This window comes from Orcinus orca, chromosome 3 (assembly GCF_937001465.1).
Source record: "Orcinus orca chromosome 3, mOrcOrc1.1, whole genome shotgun sequence".
Lineage (NCBI taxonomy): Eukaryota > Metazoa > Chordata > Mammalia > Artiodactyla > Delphinidae > Orcinus > Orcinus orca.
In genome coordinates, this window is record NC_064561.1 from 52,358,173 (window position 1) to 52,385,479 (window position 27,307).

The 27,307-nt window shown below is 50.4% G+C and overlaps 3 protein-coding genes across 3 annotated transcripts in view; 2 read left to right on the forward strand and 1 right to left on the reverse strand.

Annotated features, from left to right (window-relative positions):
* Window positions 1-3,719, forward strand: part of ADAM19 (ADAM metallopeptidase domain 19) — an 88,778-nt gene extending 85,059 nt beyond the window's left edge. The window contains exon 23 of the mRNA XM_033407916.2: window positions 92-3,719. Within this exon, the coding sequence (XP_033263807.1) occupies window positions 92-145 (54 nt within the window). The 3' untranslated portion in view covers window positions 146-3,719. The remainder of the gene's footprint in view (window positions 1-91) is intronic.
* Window positions 1-27,307, forward strand: part of MED7 (mediator complex subunit 7) — a 358,603-nt gene that overhangs the window by 70,687 nt on the left and 260,609 nt on the right. The gene's annotated exons all lie outside the window — the stretch shown is intronic.
* On the reverse strand, window positions 4,470-18,849 carry NIPAL4 (NIPA like domain containing 4). Its single transcript, XM_033407920.2, has 6 exons — window positions 18,686-18,849; window positions 15,325-15,564; window positions 11,820-11,876; window positions 10,554-10,644; window positions 8,164-8,324; window positions 4,470-6,977 (listed from the first exon to the last, which is right to left on the reverse strand). The coding sequence occupies exons 1-6, from the start codon at window positions 18,720-18,722 to the stop codon at window positions 6,349-6,351; spliced, it is 1,215 nt and encodes a 404-aa protein (XP_033263811.1). The 5' UTR covers window positions 18,723-18,849; the 3' UTR covers window positions 4,470-6,348.

Here is a 27,307-nt window from a genome sequence, read left to right on the forward strand (position 1 = left end):
GCCACTCATGCCCACCTGTCACAAGCCAGAGGACAGCTCCCCACTGATAGCACGGAGCTGATGTCTCTCTCCCTCTCTTTTTTCCCTGCAGTTTCCTGAATACAGGTCACAGAGGGCTGTGGGGATGGCTAGCTCGAAAATCTAGACCCGTCTGAAGGCGCTTCTCCCTTCCTGTGAGGACTCTGAACACCACAGAGGAGCCGTGGCCACGGAATCTGGAGGAAGCATGCCTGGCCACCTCTGAGCCCCCCCACCCCCCTCCCCTCCTCCTGGAACGACTGCATCTCTGAAAAATCTCCTCCTTGACTCAGTGCCACCTCGGCTTCCACAGAGGCCCAGAGTGCCTACCATCAACGGCATCCAAGTGTTGTTTTGTGCAATATTCAGCCCCAGGTAGGGAGGGCAGAGCCGAAGAGGTTGAATGGCTGCTCGTCCCCTATCCGCCCTTCAGCTGGCCCCTCACCCCAGAGGTGACAGTCGAGCTGGTGCAGGCTGTCCGAGCTGGCAAGCCCAGCTGGGAAAAGTCTGTTTAGCCCTTGAGGCCAGGACTCAGCTTGGAGAAGCCATCCATCCACGTCCTATGGAGGAGGGTACGCATGAGAGCTTTCCTTTGCTTCCATCTTCCTCAGAGGTCCCAGGCTGGACAGAGGCTGGGCACTTACTGTCCCTTTTAGCTTTACCGATCAGGAGGGGTCACTCCAGCCAGGGCTTGGTTGAGGTCACAGCTCCTGGCTCCGTGGCCATATGTGAACACGTCAAGTTCCCTCCTCACGCCGCCCCCCTCCCCCCACCAAAGCCCCCGCATCCCCTTACTCCCAAGGGTCACTCTGACTCAGACAGGTACTATTTGCAGGCAGTGTAGACAGCAGGGGGAGCACAGCCCCGGCCCCCTCTGAGCCGTCAAGCCAAAGGTTTCGACTCCGCTCGCCACTGTTCTTGAGTGCTCCTTGTTTTCTCTTCTGCATTTTCCAAGTGCCTCACGCTTCTGAGTTCTCCTTCTCCGCTGGGACCCGCCTAATGTGTGGTGCTGTGAAGAGTGAATCCCCAGCAGTCCCGACTTCCTGGGACTTGGTGCTGTGACCTGCAAGTCAGGGTCCTGCCTGCAGGTTGGCCACGGGATCTCCTATGTTGGTTCTCAAGAGTGTTGACCCGGGTAGACTCGGGCCATGGCTGTGGGGTCGTAGCTTTACTTTCCATGGTGTGTGGTGACCTCAGCAGAGTGTGGGTCTTCCTTTTACTCCCTGACCTGAATCTGAGTAAGGTCCTCAGGGACAGTGGTGGGTGCAGGGAGGAGAGTGGACATCCTGGGAGCCCCAGCCTGTCTCCAGACCTGGTCACTGGCTTGAGGCAGGGCCGTTGTCTTCTGAGCAGAGAGCAGACCTGTCTCTAGAGATCCCTAGAGAAGCAGCAGCCAGCAGCCTTGACGGAACAGAGTCTGTGCCGGGACCAGCCAGACATTTTCTCATCCTCTTCCTTGTGTTCTTTCCTCTGGTCCTGTCCTCCCCGCAGCAGGGAATGGGGGCTGTGTGGTGCTCTGCTAGCTGGGAGGATTTTCAGAGAACCACCGGAGATGTTCTCTGGGATGGTCTCCCACCCCAGAAAGGTGCCGGGCAGCTTGGGGCCTCCCCGCCTCCTGCAGTGAACAGACGTTTGCTCTTGAAAACCTCAGTGCAAGGAAGAGGCTTGAGTTTTCACTCCCAACCACTACCCCGGGGCCCCCTTATCGTTCTCTGTATACAATAGGTGCTCACTAGATATTCTTGGGTTTGTAGACAAGTGGGATATTCAGGCTGTGCACCTGCGGGGGGGCACTTGGGATAGATTTAGAAAGAGCTCAGGAAAATGAAGTTCTCTTTCCTCAGGTAGTCAGGTTGTGTTATTGGTGATGTTCACACCCCTGTCTTGCCGACAAGGGCCCTGGTTGCTCCCCACAGCCGATGTCCACCATCCTTGCTGCCTCATGAGGTCAGGGGACGGCCTTCCATGTAAGTGTGCTACTCGAGACGCCCCAGGCCTCGAGGCTGGGCCCCAGAAAATTAATGGTGAAAACACCTCTCCACTGAAATCACCCTTAAACTCAACCCCCTGCCTCACTGACATTCCTGTGGCTTTTCTCCCCAACGTCAGGAGGTTGAAGGCTCTGAAGTGAAAATGCCCCAGCCACTGGCTGCATGAGCCTTTTGAACCTGAAATCCACCCTCCCTGGAACCATACCAGAAAGAGACCTGGATTGTTGCTTTCCTGTTTGTTTCCGTTTTTGTTTTCAGTTTTTTTAATACCACCTCCATCCCATAAACATTGTACTGTGAACTGGAAAATGGTTGAATTTTCTAAATTTGGTAAGACTTTCAGCAGCCGGTTCTATTTACTGTTTGACTCCTGGCTGTGTTCTGGCAGGCCGGCGGGGAGTCTGCCCAGGAGCAAGCCTGGCTGTCATAGCCCGTTCTTCCCCTCCTGTGTCCATGTGCTGCTTTGAGGTGACGGAAGCCAACATGGACTTAGGGAAAGAGGCACTTTATTCTCAAGGATTACTGCAAGACTGGGGAAGGGAGTGTTGCGATAGGGGCAGGGGGCAGTTGCATTAGGAGAATGCTCAGGTGAGCTGAGCGGCTACAAGATCTGTGAGCATCCCACAGCTCAGACGGAAGGGGCCTTTTATAGGAAGGAGTGAGCATGGCTGGAAAAAACCACATTCAGGGACCATCTCTGTGGTCAGCCTTTGGGGGAGGGGCTGTATGCTGGCTCTGGCCAAGGGTGAGTCCATGCTCAGGGTCTGGGGCATAGGAGGGGAGCCTAACTGAGGCTTGGTGGAGTGACTTAACCAGCCTTCTGTTCAGATGGAGACTATGTAAATCTTTTTAGAAGCTAACTTAGCCCCCTGCCAGTTTTTCAACCCTAGGTGTGTTTTTTTGTTTGTTCATTTGGTTTTTTTTTTTTTTGGTAGGTGTGTTTTCCTTAAGAGCCTAGGAGGCATCTCTGAAATGTAAACCTCAAGGGACATCAAGGGGGATTGCACCCTCTCCCTGTCTCAGTGGGAGTTTTAGCCCAGGCACCAGGCTCCAGTGGTAACTGCCTGCTTGCCGTGGGTTCTTTTTAGCCTTATTGACTTCTCCCTATGAAAGAAAAGCTCCTTTCTGCCCCAGCTCTGAGAGGTTCGCAGATCTTAGGGTCTCACTGTAGACCTTACAGTACTGTCATAGCCCCATCCCCCTGTGGCCATGGCCCCTCGCCATCTCTTGCAATAATCCTTTTGAACAAAGCCTCCCCTTACCTATGTCAGAATTTGTTCTTATTTGGCTGAGGGTATGGAAAACTTGCGCGTTTTAAATTGGGGACCAGTTCTAAAGTCAGTGATGGCGTTAAATGTGTATGTAACAGCTCTGCTGGACATGCAAGAAAGTCAAGAGTATGCCAACTGGAAAGGTGCTCCACCCATCCTTAGGGAACCGTGCAAAGGAGAGGTTCTGCAGAATCCAAGCCAAGTGCCCCCAAAGTCACCCTTCCATGCATCCACTGTGTGTATGTACGTGTGCGTCTGGGATCCAGGGCAATGTGAATTTTCTTTTTATTTGGGAGATTGTTCACAGAAAACAGATCCTCTTTTCTCTCGTCCACCTATTAATTGTTTACAATATTTGTATATCTATGCAAAATACTTGAATGGGCTGTGGTGCCTTTTTTCCTTGTTTGTATTTAATTAAATTGTCATTTGAAATGTTGTCTGGTTTGGCAACTCTTGTTTGTTTCTTTGTTTTAACATTGCACTGGCCAGCCTGGATAGGATCCATCACCGAGGACTCCTCAGAAGAGTTCCTACAGAGACCGTCTGTCCAGCCTGTGAGGCCACCACGGAAGATCTTGAGCCACAGAAAAGCCCTGGGTTTTCCCATGACCAGTCGAGGGAGCTGTTTGTCTTTGTACCTGGACACAGGCCAGTCTAGTTTTAATAGGTCTGGGGGTCACTCACGGCATGAATGATATAGATCGACTTGAGGATTTGTGAGAGCTTAAAAGTATTCACATGGGGCTTCCCTGGTGGCGCAGTGGTTGAGAGTCCGCCTGCCGATGCAGGGGACACGGGTTCGTGCCCCGGTCTGGGAGGATCCCACATGCCGCGGAGCGGCTGGGCCCGTGAGCCATGGCTGCTGAGCCTGCGCGTCCGGAGCCTGTGCTCCGCAACGGGCGAGGCCACAACAGTGAGAGGCCCGCGTACAGCAAAAAAAAAAGTATTCACGTGAAGCTCTTAGCACTGTGGTTGGCTTCTCGTAAGGGCTCAGGCATGGGATGGGTGTCTTCCACTGACGCTATTCCCCAAACAGCCTTTCCCTCTCTAGTGAAGGCGTGGCTGTAGAAGGCACTGGAGGGACTTCCTTGGCAGCCAGAACTCTCCAGAGATTGGGGACTGGCCCCCCGGCACTAGAGGAACCACTTTAATTGTTCCGTGTCCAAGGAAAGCCAAGATGTAAGTATCAAGTAAACACACTCAGAGGTCTTTATTCCTGACCCTGCAGACCACGCTCTCAGGGCCTTCAGATTACAGTCATTCTCAAGATCCAACATGTTGCATTGATTTTAGTTACAGAGAGAAATCCACATTCATTAAAAACTGTGGCTTTGAGGCTGGCGGTGCAGGAAGCCAGTCTGTTCCTTGGAGCTACAAGGCCAGCAACAGTTTGGCCTGGGCTTGGCTATGCTTAGGGCACAGGACGTAAACACAGGCACGGGTGTGGAGTTACACAGGGGAGGCTCTGCACCAGCTTGGGGGCTGAGGGCCAGGTCTTCCTTCTTTACAGATATACTGGCTCCCTTACCTCCCTGTCAATGGTCCTCATATCAACTCTCACATTCTTGCTGCTGGAGAGAAGACAGGAAGGGAGGGGATATTAATTATGTCTCTCTCCAGCTGCTCTTGTTTTTTGACTGCCTCTGGTCAAATGTGAGGGGACCAAAGGCAGCCCCCAAAGCAGGTGGTGGTGGAGCAGTCGTGACACACTGCTTCCCAGTGTGGGCAGCTCATCAGTGGAGCTGGGGACTTGGTGGCGATCTGGTCAACAGCCAGATTGCACCCCGTGCCGAGCTTACAGCCCCCGACTTGGTCACTGAAGTTCAAAGCTGATCCCACTGGCCAAGCCTCTAAGGCTTCAGCCCAGAAGTTACCCAGAGGGGACTTCCCTGGCGGTCCAGTGGTTCAGAGTCTGCACTTCCACTTCAGGGGGTGCGGGTTCAGTCCCTGGTCAGGGAACTAATAAGATCCCACGTGCCGCGCAGTGTGTCCAAAAAAAAAAAAAAAACAAACAAGTTACCCAGAGCCTTTTCCACCTGGGTTCTTGGTTCACCACTAGAGTAAACACAAAAGTTAGCCCCTGGTTTCCAGAGAGCCTGTGTCTGCTTTCCTGACTGCCCCTTACTCTTCTCCCCATCTCCCCAAATCATATTGGTTTACTCCTTGAGGAAAAGGAAAGTGCATTCTGCTCGACAGCCAGGCTACTTTTAAGAGCAGTGCAATCGCTGTTCTCTTTGGAGAGTGAGGCAAAATGAAACACTGGGCTTGGCCAGCAGAGCTTGGCTGGGAAGCAAGCACCTTTTGTTGTTGTTGTGTTGTTTTGAGTTCTTAGATAACTGCCTGAATGTCTCCATGACTGACTCCTTAGGATGTGTCTAGAGAGGGAAGGGTGGGGAAGGGGTCGGGTGGATGGAAACAGATGCTGACCTCCAGGCTGGCTGCTCCCGGGAACGGGGCTGGTGGGAGTGTTTCCCTGAGACGTCAGGTGGCTTTCACAGTAAGCAGGTCAGCTGAGGTCTCGCCTCTGTCTCCGAAGATGAGGTGGCAAATGCAACAAGACATTTTACAGTAATTGTGTGTCTGTTGGTTCCGGGTGGGAGGCACGGCGAGTTGCCCTCTGGGCCTCGGAGGGCCAGCTGCACTTCAGTCTTGGGCTCAGGAACGGTGAATCCGTCTCAGGAGGAGAACCAGTGCGAAGGATTTCCTGATGACCAGCGTTTCAGGGAAGTTCTTGGCTTTTGCTACATTCAACGGATCAAATCCTATCTTCTTCCCAACAACACAGAGGTGGCACCGAGGAAACAAGGAGGACGGGAGGGCCGGGGACCTGCTGGCACCAACGTGTAGTAGGGTATTTGGTCACTGAGGCTGTTTCCAGGAGGTTCTGCCACCACTGCTCACTGGGTAGGGATTTTTCTCCTGGAAACAGCGGTGAGGTATCAATGAACGTCTCAAGAAAAGAGAGCCCACTGGTAAGAGTTGTGTTGAAAATAACCAGGTGGCTCTGAAATTGAGCAGTCAGGCTGTACCACAGGGCTCACCCTCTCACTCATGTATTCCAAGCTTTACGAATGGATTATAAATACTTCGGGCTTCTTCTCTGGTGACGGGGCGCTGGAGAGTTCTATGCTGTCCACAAGAACATTCTTGTCTTCGAGTCTAACGATGCTGGGCTCTGGGGCGGGAGGCGGGGTTGGGTTTTTGTGCATGTGGGGCAGGCTGGTCCGGCTGACGTCCAGGTCTTTGAAAGCGTGAAGCGTGAACACACCCAGGATGATGGTGACAAAGCCAGAGAGGGTGCCCACAATGTCCACGGCCGACATGCTGTGCCACTCCTTGAAGAGGACGACGGAGGAGGTCACCACCATCGAGGTGAAGAACACGTAGTAGATGGGGAACACCAGGGAGGTATTAAAGATGTCCAGCGCCTTGTTGAGGAAATTGACCTGAGTGCTCAGCGAAAGGGCCAGCACGAGGGACAGGATGTAGGGGAGAGGGTGCCGCATAACTGGCAGCCCCTGGAAGAAGTTCTTAATGGTGATGCCCAGACCCTTGACGGCGGTCACGGAGAAGGCCCCGATCACAGAGCAGATGACGATGTAGATGAGGATATTCCTTTGTCCATAACGTGGGGCGATGACGAAGATGAGGATGAGGCAGGACACCAGCAGAAGCACAGCAAACACGATGTACCCTTTGTGGGGGATGGAGACAGGTAACCTGACCTGGGAGGATGCCAGTAGCCTCTAGAGCCCTCCACTCATGGTAATGGGATGTCTCATTAAGAAACTAGGCTTGGGGCTTCCCCGGTGGCGCAGTGGTTAAGAATCCGCCTGCCGATGCAGGGGACACGGGTTCGTGTCCCGGTCTGGGAAGATCCCACATGCCGCGGAGCGGCTGGGCCCGTGAGCCATGGCCGCTGAGCCTGTGCTCCACAACGGGAGAGGCCACAACAGTGAGAGGCCCGCGTACCGCAAAAATAAATAAAGAAAGAAAGAACCTAGGCTTGGGACTTCCCTGGCGGTCCAGTGGTTAGGACTCCGTGCTTCCGACGCAGGGGGTGCTGCTTTGATCCCTGGTCAGGGAACTAAGATCCCACATGCCACCACCTGGTGTGGCCAAAAAAATTTAAAAAAAGAGAATGTGGGCTCTGGAGTCAAACATGGGTCCCAGTTCCAGCGACACAACTTTTTAATAACTTGTACAAGTTATTAATTAAACCCCCAAGACCTCAGTTTCCTCTTTGTAAAATAGGATTAATATTAGGACCTTCCTCATAGGAGTTTTTTTGTAGGATTAAATTAATACATGCAATTGACGGAATGCTACCCCCCCCCCATTTACATGTTGAGTGCTAATCCCAAATGGGATGGTATTCGGAGGTGACGTCTTTGGGAGGTGATTCAGGCATGAGGGTAGAGCCCTCAGGAAGGGAATACTGCCCTTATAAAAGGGACTCCACAGAGCTCCTTTGCCCTCTACACCAGATGAGGACACAGCGAGAAGCTGGCCATCTATGAACAAAATCTATCGGGCCTTGATCTAGGACTTGATCGTGATCCCCGGAACTGTGAAACGTAAGTGTCTGTTGGTTATAAGCCACCCGATCTATGATATTCTGTTAAAACAACCTGAACTAAGACAATGCAAACAAGGCATTTAGACCAGTACCTGGCACCTAACAAATACATAATAATAGCATCCCTACCTATCAGACTGGGAACCTGTAAGCCAGCCTCAGTACCAGCCCATCAGCATTCTTCCCTGAGCTTGCTGCCTCCTCCTCCACATGGCAGCACCTGAGATGGCCAGAACCCAGTCAGACCTTTAACGTGGTTCACGCCCAGTGCCTTCCTGCTCACTGGGAGCCTGGAGCCTACCTGTGTCTTTCATCTTGGCAGCCATCTCCACGATGGTGGTGATCTTCTCTTCCTCGGGGGCGTGTATCACCATCACCGTGCTGCCGGCCACACACATCACACAGCCCAGCTTCCCCAACAGGTTCAGACTCTCTCCCAGGAAATACGAGGAAAGGATGGCACTGCATGTGAAAGTGGAGAGAGGGATTACAGCAGCCAGCCCAGTCCCAGCATCCTGGAGAAAAGTGAGGGCTGAGCAAGGGCTCACTACTCTCACACGTGGAAGCTTTTCTAGACCCCCTAGGAAATGTGTGAAATAGAAACTTATTTAGGGGAGGGTTACAGTGTGGGCTGGAGGAATCGACGACATACATGTGAATTTCTTTCATTTTAGAGACTGACAATATCCCCAAAGAGAAGAGTTGGAAGAGCCCTTCAAAGCACTCTTGTCTAACTTCCTACCCAATGAGCACATCTTAACATTGCAAACAGAAGGCTTTCAGCCTTGGCTTGTATACCTCTGGTGGCAAGCAGCTCCCCACTTCACAAGGCAAATGAATCCCTTGTAGGTTCATTCTGTTATTAACCCAAAATATGGTAGTTGCTACTCATCCCATATCTATTCCTTGAGCCATACAAAACAAATCCATTCCTTCTTCCATTTGTATATGCCAATATAAACAACCGCAGTGACACTTGGGCACACTTTACATACTAGATATTGTGCTAAGAACTTCCCATTTATTATCTCTAACATCTTGCAACTCTGAGAAGTAAAATATGTCCATTTTATAGATGAGAAAACTGAGTCCCATAGAAGCTTAAATGATGGCAAGATCATACAACTGGTAAGACACGAGCCAGGATTTGAACTCAAGTTCTGTCTAATTATAAAGCCTATGGTTTTTCCTCTACACCTCACTGAGAAGAATTCTCCTGACTTCCTTGAGTCTTTTCTGGACAAAACACCTCCAGTTCCTTGCTGTTCCTTGGTGATGTGACTTTCATTCCCGTCACATCCTCCAAATGAGCCAGCAAAGGTGAAGGAAGAAGGGTGGTGAGACGAGACAGGTACAATCGCTGGGGCATGCGTCTGTTTCTTTAAACAGGTGGCATTAGTTTAGGGCAAAGACCTGTTGGCTGACCTAAGGTAACCCAATGAGCCTCATGAGTCCTGCTTAAAGGTATCAGGAAAGAGGGGATTGATGTCTAACCTCCTTTGAATGTCTCCCATCTCTCCTCTAAGACTCCCAAAACCATTTTACCCACAATGCCTGTTCATCAGCGCCCGGTAGCATTAGCAAAGGCAGAGGTCACACAGTGGAGGATCCCCTGCCGCTCCCAACTTCCTGGGATGGGAATCTGTAAACTAATCAGATACGCAATACTGGTATCTCAGCTACATCAGCCAACCATGCCATGTGAGTCACGGCTCTATCTGGTTTTTGACTGCATAAATGCTGCAAAATTGTCATCAAGCTGGTAAAACAAAACAGGAAATTACAGGTACTGGGTGTGGTGGGCTAGGGACTTACCAGGGCTCCAAGGTTAGGGTGACAATCAGAGCCAGCTTCAAATGGGGCTCAGGACCCCCACAGAGGAACTGTGTTTGTAGCTTGGGAGGAACGGGGCAATGGGAAGCACACACATTTAATATCAGCTCTCTTTAATACCATCAAACATCTTCCAGGCCATGGGGCCTAGTGGTTAAGCACCCAGACTCTGAAATTAGACTGCCTGGGAGGGAATCCTGGCCCAGCCTCCTGGGACCTGGGTGACCTCGGCCAAGATGCTTAACCCCTCTTGGCCTCAGGTCTCCCCTCCTTTCTAACTAGTAGGGATGCTGTGAGGATTAAATGAGGGAATACAATTAGAACATTTAGCACAGAGTAAACCCTCAATCTATGTTAGCTGGGGTTATTCTTCAGCGCCTGTTCTGTACTAGGCACTTTCTGTGCGTCATCTCATTTAGTCCTTAAATCAGTGCCTTCAGGCAGGTATTATGAACATCCCCACTTAGCAGATGGGAAATTGAGGCTTAGAGTAGTTAAGTGACCTGCCATGTAACTACAAAGTGGCAGAGATAAGGTTAGATAGAACCCAGGGAGGGTTCATCTAGGGCTTGTACTTTCAACTTGTGTGCTTCTCCTATTGGGGCACCAAAACACTGACACGAGACATTCAGCCTTGCGGCAGGGGAAGCCCTTCCACCTGGTTTGGGCTTGGCCTGCCCCTTCACCGCCCAGGCAGCAAACCATCCAAAGGTGCGGAGCTCTGAACAGCACACTGCCTCTTTCTGGAAGCTGAGACTGACCCAGGTCCTTGACTGCAAGTAGCAATTGACCCCATGTGCAGTTCCGGACATCAACAAACTGAAAATAGGAAAAGACAGCAAGAGAGGTGACAACAACCTTATGAGGATACTCAGCGCTCCCAGTGGTGTGACGACTGTCGCAGGAGCAAACGCATAGGCCCCAAAGTTGGCAACTTCTCCGGCAGCCACTAGGAAGTTAAGGGGGAAGAGAGGTCACAGTGGGTCTGATGCGCCATCTCCAGCCCAAATGAATCTGGGTGGAGACGGCTTCATTCAGTGTTCAATCATTCACAGAATCCCAGACCAGCATTCCTTAAAATCCCCACCCTTATGCTGTCTCCCTGCAGAATCTGATCTGAAGGTCAGGCCCAGATGATCCTGACCAAATCCTCCCATGTTAAAGATAGGGAGGTGGCCTGGAGTCCAGGGTCACATGGTGCTTTCTGGTTCTTGAGGTCCTTTGGCTTCTAGTCTAGGCACGGTTAAGTGTATCTCAGGGACTGCAAATGATTGGTCTGTATCTTCAAGGTAAGCTCTAGAAAGTGTTAATTATCAAATAAAGACACAGCTACAGTTACTGATTCTCCAGGTACCAAATGGTCCACGGAGCCGTCTTTCCCAGAGGAGTTATGGATAGTCTAGATGGACAGGCGGGTGGTTAGAAAGTCAGACATTCCCAAAGGGCCTACCTCTCCCCATATGAGTTTCCAGTTCGCAGACTCCTGCAAGTGCCTCTTCTGTCTCCCTGCTCGTAGGGAATGACCTGGGTCTGCCCTTTGAAAGCAGACGATGAATGTGATAACTCTGGCTAAGACAGGGATCAAAACCTGACTTAGGGGATTACAAATCGAAAGCTGGCTAATTTTCCGTCCCAAAGAATTAGGGTTTGAAAGCCAGAGAGGGTGGGTGGAAAGGAATGTGTGAATGTGAAAATGCGGGCAAACCTTAGGTGGCAGACCAGCCATGTTCTAAGTGAGCCAACAATTGCCTGTGGAATGGGGCAGCTGACTTGGGAGTCCCAGGCTGTGCCCTGCAGGAGTCCAGAAGACTCCAGCGGGCAGTCATAGCTCCCTGAATTTCAGGGGAAGTTGAGAAATTACACCTTTATCACTACCAGCTCTGTACAAACCTCTCTGGGGACAGATGCTTTATGGATGAAAGACTGACTTTGGATGGAGAAAGTGACCTGAGATGCAGGTAAAATGTTCTACCTGCAAAGACTGTTTAGATTCTCCCCCTAGAAATCTGGGCCTTGGATTCATATTTTGCACAATAGAGACAGAAATGCCCCGTCCACCCCTCCTTTCATCTCTGCCTCTGTCATCAATAGGGCACTGTCCTTAGTAGCAAAGATCCCACTTACTGGTGAGAAATCCGGCCCACCACATTGCATCCTTCAGGTAGCCGTAGCCTCCGTCCACTGTAGAAAGGAATGGGCATGAAGTTAGAGGTTGGCCGTACTTTCTCAGGACCTTTCCTTCTCTACCTTCACTCGCCAGGCTCTAAGGGTTCAGTATATGTCAGCTGGGGTGAGTCCTCCAGGCCTGCTTCTGGGCCCTGTCCTGGGTGAGTTCATCCCTTCCAAAGTTTTAAATTCCATCTAGATACCCTATGTCATATGTGCACCCTGATCCTTTCTTCTTAGCCCTGATGTATATCCAGTTGCTTACTTGACAACTCTTGGGTCTCGCACAGGCATCTCAAACTCTGTCCTGAATGGAACTCTTGATTTTTAAATGCTCCCTACCCACCAAATGAAGCTCAGTAAGCAGCACCTCCGTGCCTAGTTGCTTAAGCCAGAAACCAGGGAATCACACCTGACCCTCCCACTACTCCACCTTCTGCATCCATTCCATCCTGCTGATTCTGTCTCCAAAATGCATTTCACGTGTGTCCACTCCACTGCCACCCCACCACCCAACTCCCAGGCACTACCACCTCTGGTCTGGGTTGAGGCAACTGCCTCCTAGGACTCCTCCGGTTCTTCTCTTGTCCCTTATAATCCATTCCTTTCATAGTAGCCAGGAGTCTTTTTTTTTTTTTTTTTTTTTGCGGTATGCGGGCCTCTCACTGTTGTGGCATCTCCCGTTGTGGAGCACAGGCTCCAGACGCACAGGCTCAGCGGCCATGGCTGACGGGCCCAGCCGCTCCACGGCATGTGGGATCTTCCCGGACCGGGGCACGAACCCGTGTCTCCTGCATCGGCAGGCAGACTCTCAACCACTGCGCCACCAGGGAAGCCCAGCCAGGAGTCTTTTAAGAATTATGTCACTCCTCAGCTTCTAGCTGGCCAGTGGCTTCGAAATGCTCTTAGGATAAAGACCAGAATCCCTAACAAGCCTGTTCATAGTGTTGACCCTGCTCACTTCTCCAAAGGCTTCTCCTGCCACACTTCCTACTACAGTCTTGCTGGTCAGGCTGTCTTTGAGTTCTTCAAAAATGATGAGCTCTTCTTGGCCTTAAGGGCTTTGCATGTGCTTTTCCCTGTTTGGAATAGTCTTCTTAACAATATTTGCCTATATCTACACTTACTCTACAGGTCTCTGCTTGAATGCTGCTTCCACTAAAATGCCCTCCCTGCTCCCCTTATCTTTATTGTTTCCTCGGGATTCTCTCTCGTCACACTCAGTTCTTCTCCTTAATGACACTTGTCATTTATAATTTGATCTATTTATTTTCTGAAATTTCCCCCACTAAAATGGAAGCTCCATGTAGCCAAGAATTGTGTCTGCTTTGTTCACATGATGGACTCAGAGCCTGGCACATGGTCAATACTCAGTATTAGCAATGAGGATGATGATGATTAGGGTGGGTTTTAGACAGTTTTGTGAAAATCCCAAAGTTGTATGTTGCTTTTTGTGAATGCCCTTTTTTCTAAGATGGTCTTTAACTTTCATCAGGTTCCGCAAGCAGTCAGAATCTCCCATAAAAGTGCTCTGAGAGCATTTTACTCTGAGTTGAAATCTCAGAAGATATTGAAAGAGCAGATTAGAGAAAAAATGGATTCCAGGGAAGCTGCCTTTCTGAATGGTCAGTGATACTTACTCTGCTCTCTCCTGAGTGGAAGCAGCTATTTTTCTGGCACTCTGGGAGGTCTCTGGCCTTTCAAACCCTTGTCCAGAAGAGGAGATAGAGCAGCAATGACCACTGATCCTGACTTCATGCCCACACCTCACATCTCTCCATTTTAGAGCACACCCAGCTCTAGTCCTGGGTATCCAACTGTCTGTCAGGCTCTCCCACTTAGATCACAGTAAAACTAATACTGGTGCTTACTCCATGCTAAGCATCTTTCTAAACATACTACATATCTTCACAACAAGATGTAGCTGGAACTATTCCTATCCCCATTTTTTCAGATGAGGAAACTGAGGCAGAAAAACTATTTTTCTTGCCCAGGATCGTATCACCTGGAATTGAGGAGCTAGAATTGGAACACAAATAGTCTGCTTCCAAAGCTCAGTGTCCCATAGAACATTAAACTGAACACGTCCAAACCTGAACACATCATCTTCCTATAAACCTGCTCCTCCTGCTTTCTTTGTCTCAGAAAATAGCACCATCATCTCCCCAGTTGCTCAAAGCAGAGCGCTCTGAGTCACCTTGACTCATTTTTTCATCCTCCCCTTGGGGCCAGGCAAAACCAAACCCAAACCCAGTAAGTCCTACCTTCAAAATCTATCTCTGGACTTCACCACTTGTCTCCATTTCCACTGCAATTTCCTGGCCCAAGTTCTGTTGTTTTTCTCCCCAAATTGGTCTCCCACCCTCCAGTCTTGTCTCCTAATCCACTCTGCACCCAGCAACCAGAGATCTTTTCAAATCGTAAATCGAACTATGTCACTCCCCTGCCTAAAACCTTTGTCACTTACAATTACACTCAAACTCTGGAGCCCGGTTTACAAGACATTTCATGAGCTGGCCCTCACCCCATCTCTTACCCCTCCATGCTCTAGCCATCCTGAGACAGTTTCAGCTTCTAATATCACTCATGCTCTCTCACCCCTGGGCCTTTGCACATGCTGTTCTTTCTGCCTGGACTACTACTTCTTTCTCTTTTCCCCTCACCTTGTTATCTCCACACCATGTAGGTCTCAGCTTCTAAATCAACTCTTACAGAAAACCTCCCCTACCCCTCAAGCCTGGCTTTACATGGCCCTCCAAAATATTGCCATAACATTCTTCATTTTCCCCATGATAGCATTTAACATGCTACAGAACAACTGTTTATCGACTTGCCTGTCTCTTCCACTCAACTCAATGCCCCACAAGGGCACTGTGTCCCCAGGTCTAGCACGGCACCTGGCACACAGCTGGTACCCAATGAATGATGATTAAATGAACAAATTTTTTAACATAGGAGTCCTTTTCTCAACAACCGTTTCATGGATACACGTCTTATTTTTCAAACAAGCAAATCCGTGTGGACAGAGACTCAGTAATTCTTTTGTAGCCTCTAAAGGAGCTCAGATTGATAGTACGTGAGGACGCACCAGTGTCTGACACTGTTCTGGGCAAAGGTATTATATTCCCATTTTGTAGGGAGTTTGTGACTTGCCTGTGATGACACAACTGGTAAGAAATAAAACCAGGACTAGACCTGGGGTTTCTGATTCTTGGCCCTGAGACTTTCCCCTGTCTTCACCCCAATTAACTGATCATGTAGTTCTCAGGAACTACTGGATTATAAAGGAAGGTCTCCTGTTGGTGGTGGATCGCCCTCCCAACGGGACTGACAATGAGCCTTTTGTGCCTATCTAGGACAGGCTCTCAAACCACTATGGTGGACCCCGTGAAGGGAGGTTCACGGGGCTGGCCGAGGGCTCGCCACCCAGCGCCCCATCCAGCCCCGCCCCCCAGGAGCCTACCAGCCCGCGTGGCACCAGAGGCCACCAGTCGCTGGAGGCCCTTCTTCTTGAGGATGACGCTGCTGCCGATGAGGAAGCTGGACAGGATGGCCAGCCCCAGGCCGACGTAGAAGCTGTAGTTCTGCCTGAACCCCTCCTGCCAGCTGCTGGAGATGACACTGCTGGGCACCTGGGGGCTGAGGTCGCCGACGATCTGGCACAGGACTTGTTGGGAGGAGCAGTACAGGCTGATCAGGGAACCTAGGGAAGACCACGGTGAGAGTCACGCTGGGGACATTTGCATGCAGGCTAGCGACCTTCGTGAACTCATCAAGTGCTTCCAACCATGTGTCACATAAGTGCTGTCTTTGATTCCCACTTCATAGATGTGGAAATGGAGGCCTTGCCTAAGAACACAGGCTGTCTGACTCCAGAACTCCAGCACCTCACCACTAAGTCAGACGGATGCCCCCCCCCACCCCCACACCACATAGGGCCTCACAGCTCTCAGGCCTCATCGAATCCAACCTCCCGGCCTCCACAGGAATCCCCTCCCCGCCTCTGGGCACATGGGCCTCCAACAGCTCAGGATCATACAGGGATTCTCCCCTCCCAGAGGCCTCTTCACTTACGTATCCCTAACTGCAGCCCTAGTGCAGAGTCCTGACAGGTAACAGGAGGGAGTGAGGCTGGAGTCCACAGTCCCTCCCAGGCCTGAAGATGATGAAATACGAGCATCCTTGTTTGTCAGAACCGACCATCCCCGGGCCTTACTTCGAAGACCTCTGGTGCTGTGGTCGGGGCTGAGGCCTCCTTCAGGCCTCAGAGAGATCAGTGTCCCTGCCACCCCATGCAGGATCGGTCTTTAGCTCTCCTTCCAAGTCCTAGAGCCCATGAGGGTCAATCAGTTCTCACGCCCTTGAGCCAGCACACCCTTGCTGGCTCTTCTGGCACAAATACCAAGGACAACAGGACAAACTTGGGCATGCGGGGCAGACCCTCCTCAGTCAGAAGAACTAAGCTGCCCAAGTTCAAGGAGACAGTACAAAGCACAGGCAATAATCCTCTGGTGCTCCCAGGGCCCACCACCCTGGGGCTTCTCAGGAGCATCCCTTATCATGGAGACGGCAGAGTGGTCATGCCCAGGGTTTTAGCTGAAGAAACTGGGGCCCTGATAAGCTTGGTAACCTGCCTAAGGCTACACTGGTGGTAAATGGTGAAGCCAGAATTGCTTCCCTAGCCCATATCATACCGAAGTTCATGCTCTCAGTCACCAGCGCCCCCCGCCCCCACACACACAACACACACACACACACACACGCAGCAGGTGGCAAGGGGGATGAGGTGTCATTTAGCCTCTTGAAGGTTACCTTAAAACATGAGCTCCCTGATAACATTTAAAAATCAGGAGATTTCCCATGAAAGTCCAGCTTCAGGGCTGCCTTTGCTTACTCTGCTGGGCACACGGTCCCACAGGCAACAGTAAGCTGTGGCTCAGCAGTGGTTTTACCCCTAGACAGGATGTGCTCTTTGCGATTCCCCTGAGTCCACACGCGGCTCCCTTCAGTCATTTTTGTTATGTGCTCGGCCCCTATAAGCATCTGACTTTGTGACCTTTGGTAGTAGAAGGTCTTTTTCAAACTGGGGGTCACAAAGACCCAGGCTCGTGTGCCAAGGATGCAGGCCCGGGGCCAGGCACTTCTCCTTGAACCAAGCTAGATCTCTAGGCCTGCACTAGAAGGGCCCAAAGTCCAAAAGGCCAGGCAGCTTTAGCTTTGGCATATCTAGAGCACAGAGTGGCATTTTGGTGTAACGAAGGAAGGGCACTGTTGACCTTTCTTCCATGGCACAGAAGCATGGAACAGCAGAGCTGGAAGAGCCCTTAGAAGGCATCCTGTCTAACCCTCTTTCTTTTCAGCTGGGGAAACTGAGGCCCTGAGATGGGGAAGGATTTGCTTGAGTCTCATAAAAGCCTGGTGGCAGAGCTGGGTCTGGAACCCACCAGGGGACGCCCATGTGTCTTCTGCAGTGGGAGACCTCTCTTTCCGACACCTGTGTCACAATCCAGAGAAGATGAGACAAGAAACCACCTGGGTCCCTAATCAAACTTGTTCTGACTGCTCACTCCTGTTCCTCAGTTAGGGCAAGAGTCAAATCCTGGGAGTTCCCTGAGTTCAGGAAAAGAGCCAGAACCTGGGAGGATGTGGGCCAAGGAGGGCAACTCCCAAGAGGAAGGCCAAGCCCATTTCCACCCCCTTCCCCCGCCCTCCTGAAGGTTCACCTCCAGCAGGTGGAGCCAAAGGGTGGGCCTGGCTCTTTGGGGGAGGCTTGAGGCATCCAAGGGGCACAGTGCCCTCCATCGAGTCAAGTCCTCCCACAGGGGTAAAAAGAAAAGGAGAGAGGGCTGATGGCCAAAGGAAATCCAGTTCTGAGGAGTGTGCTCATCTTGACAAATGGGCGTTGGGCCAGATGATTCCTGCTTCTCTTCCTGAATATGCTAAGACTGGGGGACATGTTTTTCCCCAGGGGAAGACGAGGCTGAAAATGGACCGCATCATTGTTCAGAAAACCAAGGCCAGCTAACACCCAACAGGCCCGCTTTGAAAGCTTCACTGGAGAGGAGAAGTTAGAAAAACAGGGATATCCCACAGGCTGCATACCAAGACCAGGTAGGAAAATGGAGAAATACCAAGAAAGGAGATGAGCACAGTACAGGTTTTAGAATCCAAGAGCCCTGGTTCTGTATTCCACTTCCCCACTGTACTACCTTGAGCAAGTTCATCAGACTTTTCAGAGCCTCATTTTCCCTACTTCCAGAATGGTGACAGGAAGGTAATAATATCTACCTGCCTTCTAGAGTTGTGTTAAGGATTAACTACCCAAGTTCATAATAAGAACTTGAGCATAAAGCCCAGAATCTTTCCTTATGCTTTCCTGGGTTATTCTTTCCCTCCTTTTCCTAAAAGGTGGATGTGGGTTTGGGGGTGGTGAGTCTCTGCGCCCTCTACCCTGTCTTTGATGAGCCCCAGGGGGACAGACCTGGGCAGGTACTAAAATCTGAAGCAACTATACATAAAATACACCCCCCCCACACACACACACCTCTTGGTAGACCCGCTCCAATCGATAAATCCCGCCTCTTCCCTCCCACGCACGTCCCCCTTTCTCCCATTCCCCCCTCAGCTACCCAGCTCCAAAGAGGGGGAAAGTCAGCCAGAACCCTGCTCCCTCCCAAGACGGGCCTGAGAACTGGGTGGGGGACGACGCATGCGGACCCCCTCCCCGTTTCGGTCCCCCTGGCAGGAGAGGACGCAGAGGAAAGGAGCAGCAGGGAGGGAAGGCGAAGCGCAGAGCGCACGGGGTCCCCGCTGGCCTCACGCACCGTTCTCGCAGCTGGTGTTGCTGGCCGGCAGCTCCATGGGGCGGACGGTGCCCCGGCTCCGGAGCAGGTGGCTGAGATTTGTCCCCCGCGTGGCCGGCGTGCGAGGAGCAGCCGGGGTCGGACCCGGGGGTGGGGAGAATGACGCGCCCCAGAGGGGGAGGGTCCCCGGGGAGGAGCCGCCCGGCCTCTTGGGCAACTCCGTGGGCCTGGGGCCCTGTGCTCGAGTTGCCCGCGGAGGGGCGCATGCCCTTCGGGGGCGCGGAGGCTGCCTGTATCCCGGAGCGGGCGTCACCACCTCGCCCCAGGCAGGAGGCGAGGGGGCGGGTCCCCGGGCGCCGCCTCTCCTCGAGACGCCGGACCAGCACCTAGACAGCTGATGGGCTCCAGGGTGGCTGGAGAGGGTTCAATTTTCTGGCTGAGGTAGAAGTGGGAACGTGGGGACTAAAAGGGGGGAACTGCTGCCAGTTGGGGCTCTCTCGGGCCATGGGCATCCAGGACATTGGGTTTTTTTCCCTTCCTGCCTGCCTTCCTGGCTTCCTCCCTTCCCTGCCTTATTTATTCATTTAACGTAGGTCTGATCTACACTGGGGCACTAATATGCAACAGGCACATAGTAGGTGCTCAATAAAGGGCGATACATGTATGTGGAATGAATGGGTGATACAAGCTTGGTAAATTGACTGAAAGAAGGAAATGAAGTAACTGGAGACCAAAATGAATCAAACATATTCCCTGTCCCCCAAGAACCTTATATATTATTAATAGGGGAAACAAAATGGGATCAACTATCTAGAGACTGGTGTTTTCCAAATCACCATCAAAAAGAAAAATGGTGGTGGGGCTTCCCTGGTGGTGCAGTGGTTGAGAGTCCGCCTGCCGATGCAGGGGACGCGGGTTCGTGCCCCGGTCCGGGAAGATCCCACATGCCGCGGAGCGGCTGGGCCCGTGAGCCATGGCCGCTGAGCCTGCACGTCCGGAGCCTGTGCTCCGCAACGGGAGAGGCTACAACAGTGAGAGGCCCACGTACCGCAAAAAAAAAAAAAAAAATGGTGGTGATGGAAAGTATATTTGTTACTGTGGGTGCTAGTAAAACAAGTTCGAGAAACACTGAGCTGGACCTTAAAAACACTCGTGTATTGCTTGCTATAGGCCAGGCACAGCTGTTAGTGCTGAAAACTCCCAGTTCATTTAAACCTCATGACAAACTTACTTGTAGCTTTATGATTTATAGAAAGGAAACTGAGGCACAGAGTGATCTAGTAACTTGCCCCGGGGTCCTAGCTAGGAAGCAGAAGAGCCAAGATGAAATGCATGCTCCCAGCAACCACACCAAGCCTGGCATTTTAGGCTGAAATAACTCTGCTCCCATGGAGTGAGGACTGCCAAGAAAGTAGTGGTGGGTGCCAGAGGCCACTGGCCTTCTGGAGCAAGTAGCTTTTAAAAGTAGTTATTTACTGAGTCTTCACTCGGGGACAGATACTGTACTAAAGGCTTACAGGCATTATCTCATTTAAGCCTTCTGTGAGGCAGGTGCTAATCTCCATGGTACAGATGAGGGAAAACGGTATTAAAATTTTTTTGATTATGAAGTAATTTTGAATTTACAGAAGAGTTACAAAAATATTTCACAGAGTTCCCATATACCTGTCACCAGCTTCCCCTAATAACATTCTGTATAGGAATAGAAAAAGCCATATTTTAAATACTGATAAACTACCCCCACCCCGTCCCCACAAGGTCCCATAACCAATAACTGAGGGCGCCAGGAGTAAACAGAGCTGCTATATCCTCACCCTGTCTCCCAAGCCACCACCCTCCACCCTCTGCCGGTGGCCTTCTAGCTGGGCCTCAAAGGGAGGGTCCTCGCAGCATGTGGCTTCCCTTAACTTGCTGGATGACTTTAAAAAGTCACCTTCTCTCCAGAAGGATCAGTTTCCTTATCTGTCAAATAAGACAGCCCTTCCTGCTCGTGTGTGTGTGTGTGTGCGCGCGCGCGTGTGTGTGTGTGTGTGTGTCTGTGTGTCTGTGTGTGTGTCTGTGTGTGTGTCTGTGTGTGTGTCTGTGTGTGTGTGTGTGTCTGTGTCTGTGTCTGTGAACCACCATGGGGTCCAGGGCGGGGTGGGTAGGGCAGAGGTTAGAAAGGAAAGGGAAGCCACAGGTCTTGCCCACATACCAGATGCAAGTTCATGTATCTTTACCCCTAACACCCAGGCCTGTCCCTAACCTTGGAGGGATGTGGCACCAGAGTTCAAATGGAGGTGAATACTTCCAAGACCAGCATGAGTTCTTTCAAGACACAAAGGAGCCAGAAACTGGAGATTGGCCCTACTGGGAAATGATACTTCGTTAGAGAAAAATGAATGTATCCATGCCACCAGGGAGGGAGGACTTGACAAGGACTTTAGTTTGTCTTTTCTCTTACCTAAGCATTTCTGCTGCTCAGATCCCACTTGTGCTATAAAAGAGTGTCCACCTCTGAGGCTGGCCAAGGTACAACCCTCAAACTCTCACTGCATTCAAACTCCATCGCTTTTGTTCCAAGGACATAGGATGAGAGAGATGGAGCGCTTTGCTTTGGCCTGGGCTTTTTAAGTCACAAGAGAAGATGTTCGGTTATAGTTGCCTTGTGCCAGAGATGGGCCTGGATCTTGGGAGACTTTAATACATTAATTGTGTATGTGTTTGTGATCTGTGGAGCTGCTAAAGTTCAGGGTAGGGGGCAGGGGCCTCTTTGCCCAGGTTAAGGACAATACTGAGTTCACCCTGTGACTTGAGACAGGGCTTTTCAGAGTTAGGTGGATTTCATGTTTTAGGGCAGTGGGCTGAGGTGGAGGGAACTGGGATCTACTGGAGGGCCTTCTACACCTTCTCTGGGCCTCAGGGTCCCCATTTGTTCTAGGAGGGGGCGGGGCCTCCCCAGGGCTGGCATCGAGCATCCCAGCATCCCGGGAGTGCAGACATAAAGGGCCCCATTGAACTGCAGGCTCCTCGGCTGCTGTCCTGACAAAGCCCTTTTCTCCCTGAGCCACAAAAGCCCTGTCAGGTAGGCAGCAGGGCCTGCAGCATTGTCTCCCCAGAAAAGAACAACAGGGTTCACTGTCCACCCCGGGCTCAGTCTCCCAGGGGAGGGCGGATAGCTTTGGAAGAGTCTAACTAGCCAGAGACAGATGGGATCTGTCCTTAGCCAGCCAGGGACGGGTGAACCAGCCACATCTCATTTGGTCACTTATTCAGGGATGAGCAGGAAAACAAATTGACCAAAACCCAAATTCCTAAAAATTTGGCTTTTAAGTGCATGTCCAAATGTTTCATGTTCTAGAGCTGCACTGTCCAATATGGTAGCCACCGGCTCCATGTGGCTACTGAGAACTTGGAAAGTGGCGAATCTGAACTGTGCCGTATGTGTAAAATAGGCACCGTTAACGTTTGGGGCCGGATAATCCTCTGTGGGGGGCTTTCCTGTGCACTGCAGGATGTTTAGCATCATCCCTGGTCTCTGCCCTCTAGATGCCGATAGTACACACATACCTCTACCTGCCATCCTCTACCCCTCTTGGGTGTGATGACCAAAAACATCCCAGACAATTGCCCGAATCACCCCAGATCAAGAATCATCCAGATTTCAAACCTTAATAAGAAAAAAGCCGTAAAATATCTCATTAAATAATTTTCTAGTTTTGATTACATGTTGACGTGATTATTTCTTGGATACACTGGGTTAAGTAAAATATATTATTAAAATTAATTTTCTCTACTTCTTTTTACTTTTTATAAAGTGGCTGCTGAACAACTTACAACTACATATAGACTGTGGCTCACATTCTATTTATATTGGACAGTGCTCTTATAGAGGAAGAGACTGAGGGCCAGAGAGGGAAGATGACCAGTGGCGGGTCACAGAGCAACAGAGAGGCAGAGTCAGGGTTCCAATCAGGTTTCTAGACTGGTACTCCAGACCAATGCTACTACTCTCACACACCTTCACAGCTGAAAAGAAATCCCAAAATCAGTGCACTGGGTGTTTCCAGGGTGGTATGGCCGAAAAGCACTGGGGGAGGAATATAGAGTAGAGACATGAGTAATAGGAATGCTATTTATAGAGGGCTTGCTATATATTATATGCATGCTTGTTTAATCTTTGCAACAACCCTAGAAAGCAAAGGTTTATTATTATCCCCTTTTCCAGTCCAGTGAGGACACAGCCTGTTCCGTGAGAAGCCAAGAATCAAATGCAGACACTCTCTTCAATACCACACAAACTACTTAGAATCCCAAGTCTAGAAACATCCCATGAGACTTGGGTAGGGCACTTCTCCTGGCATCCTACACCAGGTAAAAGGGCTGAAAAAGATGTAGCTTATGGTCCTTTCCAGTCCTAGAGAGCTGGTCTTCTGGGCAGGGAGGGGAAGGACAGAGGGCTCTCTCCTCCTTCAAGCCAACCTGGGATCATGGGAATCTAGACGGTCAGTATGCAGCGGCCGGCCTACTCTTCTCTTCCATGTGGTTCCCCAGGATGGCTGCTGTCCTCAAAAAGAACTTTACTGTCTTATGCTCATAAACAGCATTAAGAAATAATGCTTGGAATGGACACAAGTGCACTCAGACTGGCCCTAAGAAGAGCACCGTGCCCAGAGATGAGGTCTACACGCAACTGGCATCAATCATGATTATTAAAACAGCACACTGAGTCCTTCCTCTGTATGCTAAGAACTTTGCAGGCATTGGCTCACCTGGTCATTACAATCCCTTACTCTGGGTACCATTTTAAGTCCCATTTTATAGATGAAGGAACTGAGGTTCAGAGAAGTGAAGTGACTTTACCAAGGTCACACACAGTGGTAGGGACAGAATTCCAAGCTGGGCCTGAGCATCCCCAGAGTAGTGCTCTTAACCAAGGCACTGGTTTGAGGAGGCCAGGGTCTTCTTCCCAGACCTGCTCCTCACCCTCCTCTGTATGGGGTAGCTGGGAAGACTGGGACCATCCAGAAACTACATGGAGCGGCCATACGATCTTCTCATCAGCCATCCTTCAGAGTTAGAGCTGGAAGGGCTCAAGGAATCCAACCCTCTTAGTTGGCAGATGGGGAAACTGAGGCACAGACAGGGGTGAGTTCATGCCCAACATCACTCTGCTAATTTGTGGCAGAATCAGTACTTCACTCAAAGTCACTGGAATCCCAATCCAGCACTTTTATCTACTACTATGCTTGCTTTCTAGGCAGAAAGGGGCGACCTTAGGGCAAATAATGAGAGGTATTATTTTTCGGTCACTTTTTAAGGCTGAGCCAGTGCACTGAGAATTTTACACACATTATCCCATTTACTCCTCACAGTAAGCCTATGAGTTAGGTACTGCTATGATTCCTATTTCAGAGATGAGAAAACTGAGGCTCAGGAAGGTTAAGTAACTAGTCTGCAATTAAATAGTGGGACCATGATGAAATTCAGCAGCCTGATTCTGGGGCCATTTTTTGACCGCTCTTCTCAAGCTGATCATACCGTGTTTATGGGATCCTCCATCAGAATATCTGCCTACAGGTGGAAGGAGTTTCACATTACAACGGAGAGCAGAGCTCAATGAGGAATGTATGTGGAAGGGCAGCACTGCTTGGCCTTGGTGTGGGTGTGCAGAGAGCGTAAGGCACTTTGTGTATGGAAAAGAACTTCAGATCTTATCTAAAACCAGCTGGAGTTAAAATAATAATACTGATATGAACTCTTACTTGCTGCACAACTTCTGTGCTGCAGGTTCTTTGTGCGTACGAACCTCTAATCCTTACAGCAATCTCATGAGGTACATGAAGTTATCCTAGTTTTACAACTGATGACAGTGACTCTGACAAGTCTGGTGACTTGCTCAAGGTCACTCAGATAAGAAGTGGCTAAGCTGGGACTTGAGCGGGTCCTCAAAGCACTGATGCAGTCTCATCCTCGTTCCTGCCTCTCGCTGGTCAGCAGCCGCAGGGTGGGGGACCGTGGGGATGCTGGTCCTCTACACCTCTTTGGATCTGCAGCATCTGGTATGTAGGAACAGGGAGGGGACACAGTGAGCTTCACGGCCAGAGGGAAGACGGATCCTAAAATGGGAAGAGTCAACTAAAAAATGGAGGACAAATGTAGGCTGTTTTCCCTTTTGGATTTTAAAAAATAAGCCCATCTTGGACTCTGATGTTTGAGAGGCTGGTATTAAAAAGAGTCAGGCCTGACTTCCCTGGTGGTGCAGTGGTTAAGAATCAGTCTGCAAATGCAGGGGACATGGGTTCGAGCCCTGGTCCAGGAAGATCCCACATGCCGTGGAGCAATTAAGTCCGTGAGCCACAACTACTGAGCCCACGTGCCACAACTACTGAAGCCCACGCGCCTAAGCCGGTGCTCCACAACAAGAGAAGCCACTGCAATGAGAAGCCCGTGCACCTCAACGAAGAGGAGCCCCCGCTCTCCGCAACTAGATAAAGCCCGCACACAGCAATGAAGACCCAATGCGCAGTCAAAAAAAAAAAAAAAAAAAAAAAAAAAAAGGAGAGTCAGGCCATGTGAGTTGTGGGCCCCATTCTATCACTAACACTCTGGACCTGAGGCAGGTCTTTCTCACATAGGTCTCAGTTTCCTCACTATGTGCTGTGAAAATGAAGGATTTTTAATGATTTTTTTTCTATTTGATGGTGGTGGGGGGGTAGGCATCAAAACCTTTTTTCCAAAGTTACATCAAAGGACAACACATAAACCTCTTTAAAAAGGAGCTTCTTTCATTGATTCAGGGAAAGAGCCTAGAAACTTGTGCCTCAGCCTCCACGCTGTCTCCCTGCTGGGGAGGGATGCCCGTGGGCTCAGGACCTTGTCAGTTCTCCAGGGCCAGCTGTCAGAGTCCTGGAACATAGGCATGATGCTGCCAAGTAGGTCTGAACACTTCTATGTAAGTGGACCCTCTGGGTCTCAGGGGCAGTGCCCACACACTCCGAAGTGGCATGCAATGAGCAGTGTGAGGTGGGAGAGGCATTTTACTTTCAAGCTTGGAACTAGCTCAGCCTCCTTTGGGGATCCTGGAGAGGAAGAGTAGGCTTGGGGTGGTGTATGGGCCTCACCTCAGCCACACAGGGTAGCTGTGTGGCCTTAGGCAAGTGATTACCTTTCCTGGGCCTGAGTTGTCTTATCTGTAAAATAGAGATAATGATCAAGATAATGATAGTAATAAAGTTACCTCTTACTGAATACTTGCTCTATGCAAGTGCTTCTTAGGTATTATATCAGCAAACCCTCACAATACCCTTTTGAAGTAGGTATCATATTATCCATTTTGTACATATGGAAACTGAGGCCCAGAGAAGTTAGGGGGCTTGCACAAGTTCACATAGTTCCAGCTATCAAATGGCAGAGCTAAGATGCAAACCAAACCCATTTTTGTTTGACTCCAAAGACAGCATTTTCACCTGCAATATACCACCTTCTTAAATTAAACCTGCCCCAAAGGGCTGTTTTGAGAATCATGAAAGACAACCTAGGTCACAGTCACAGAACGGGCTTAGTAAATGTGTTTCCTTTCCTGTCTCCACACTAAATGCCCCAAAGGTCCCCTACAGGCCGGAAGGGGGTCCATGAATGTCTACACGTTCCTCTCTTCCCAGAAAATGAAAGTAAGGAAAGGGAAGAGAATTCTCTCTGATCTCAGGAAAAACTGCCTTTTTCCTTTAAATAAACATCTCTAATGAGCGTTTCCCAAATTGTATTCCATGAAACACTTCTCTACATTGTTGTGTGTTCAAAAAAGTTTGGGAAATGCTACATCCTCAAACTGCCTCTTAGAGATGCAAATTGCTTATTAGCATATTAAAGTCCCCGAGAAGTCCTGCTATAAAGTATTCTGCTTAACTTGGTTCAACCCAGAGTGTTCCAAATTCCACTGATCATGGAATCCACCCCTCACCCACACAGAACCCACATAATACTATTAACATCTGGTTCTAAGGAACACACTTGGGAAAGAAGCTGATTCTTGTCTGTTTATGCCGATAATACAACTAAGGGGCAGAGAGCTTGCATGGGTTGTCTAGGGTCACACAGCTACCTGGTGGTGGATTCTTTTGTAAATGAAGCCTTATTCTCAAACTCACCACTGAGATGCAGGACCGAGTAGTGGTTAAAAGCAGGAACCTGGAGTTGGACAGGCTGGGCTTCTATCCTGCTCTACCAGGTGCTCTCGAGCAGGTTACTGAACCTCCTTGGGCCTTGATGATATGGGGACAATATGGCATATATCTCATCAGGCTAATTGGGGGTGTCAGTGAGTTAATACATGGAACAGCACCTGGCATTAAGAAGTTAGTTAATTACCACTGTCCCTGCTGGAGTTTGTGCAAAACGAAGTTCACCTGAATGACGATGGCACTGCAGGTGAGGTCTGCTCCTTGAGAGAGCCTGCTGCAGGGGATGGGGGGCAGGGATTGGTTGGTGGCTCTGAGGAGCCCTTTCTCCAGCCAAAGCTCCAGCCAAAGGAGAGGGGTGTTCCTACCACCTGCCCCTGGGGCCAGGCCTCTTGATGCTGTCAGACCAGACAGTGCCCACATGTCTGCCTCCCTGCCCTCTTGTCTAAGCTCAGAGAAAGTCTTGGAACGGTCAGTCTGTGAC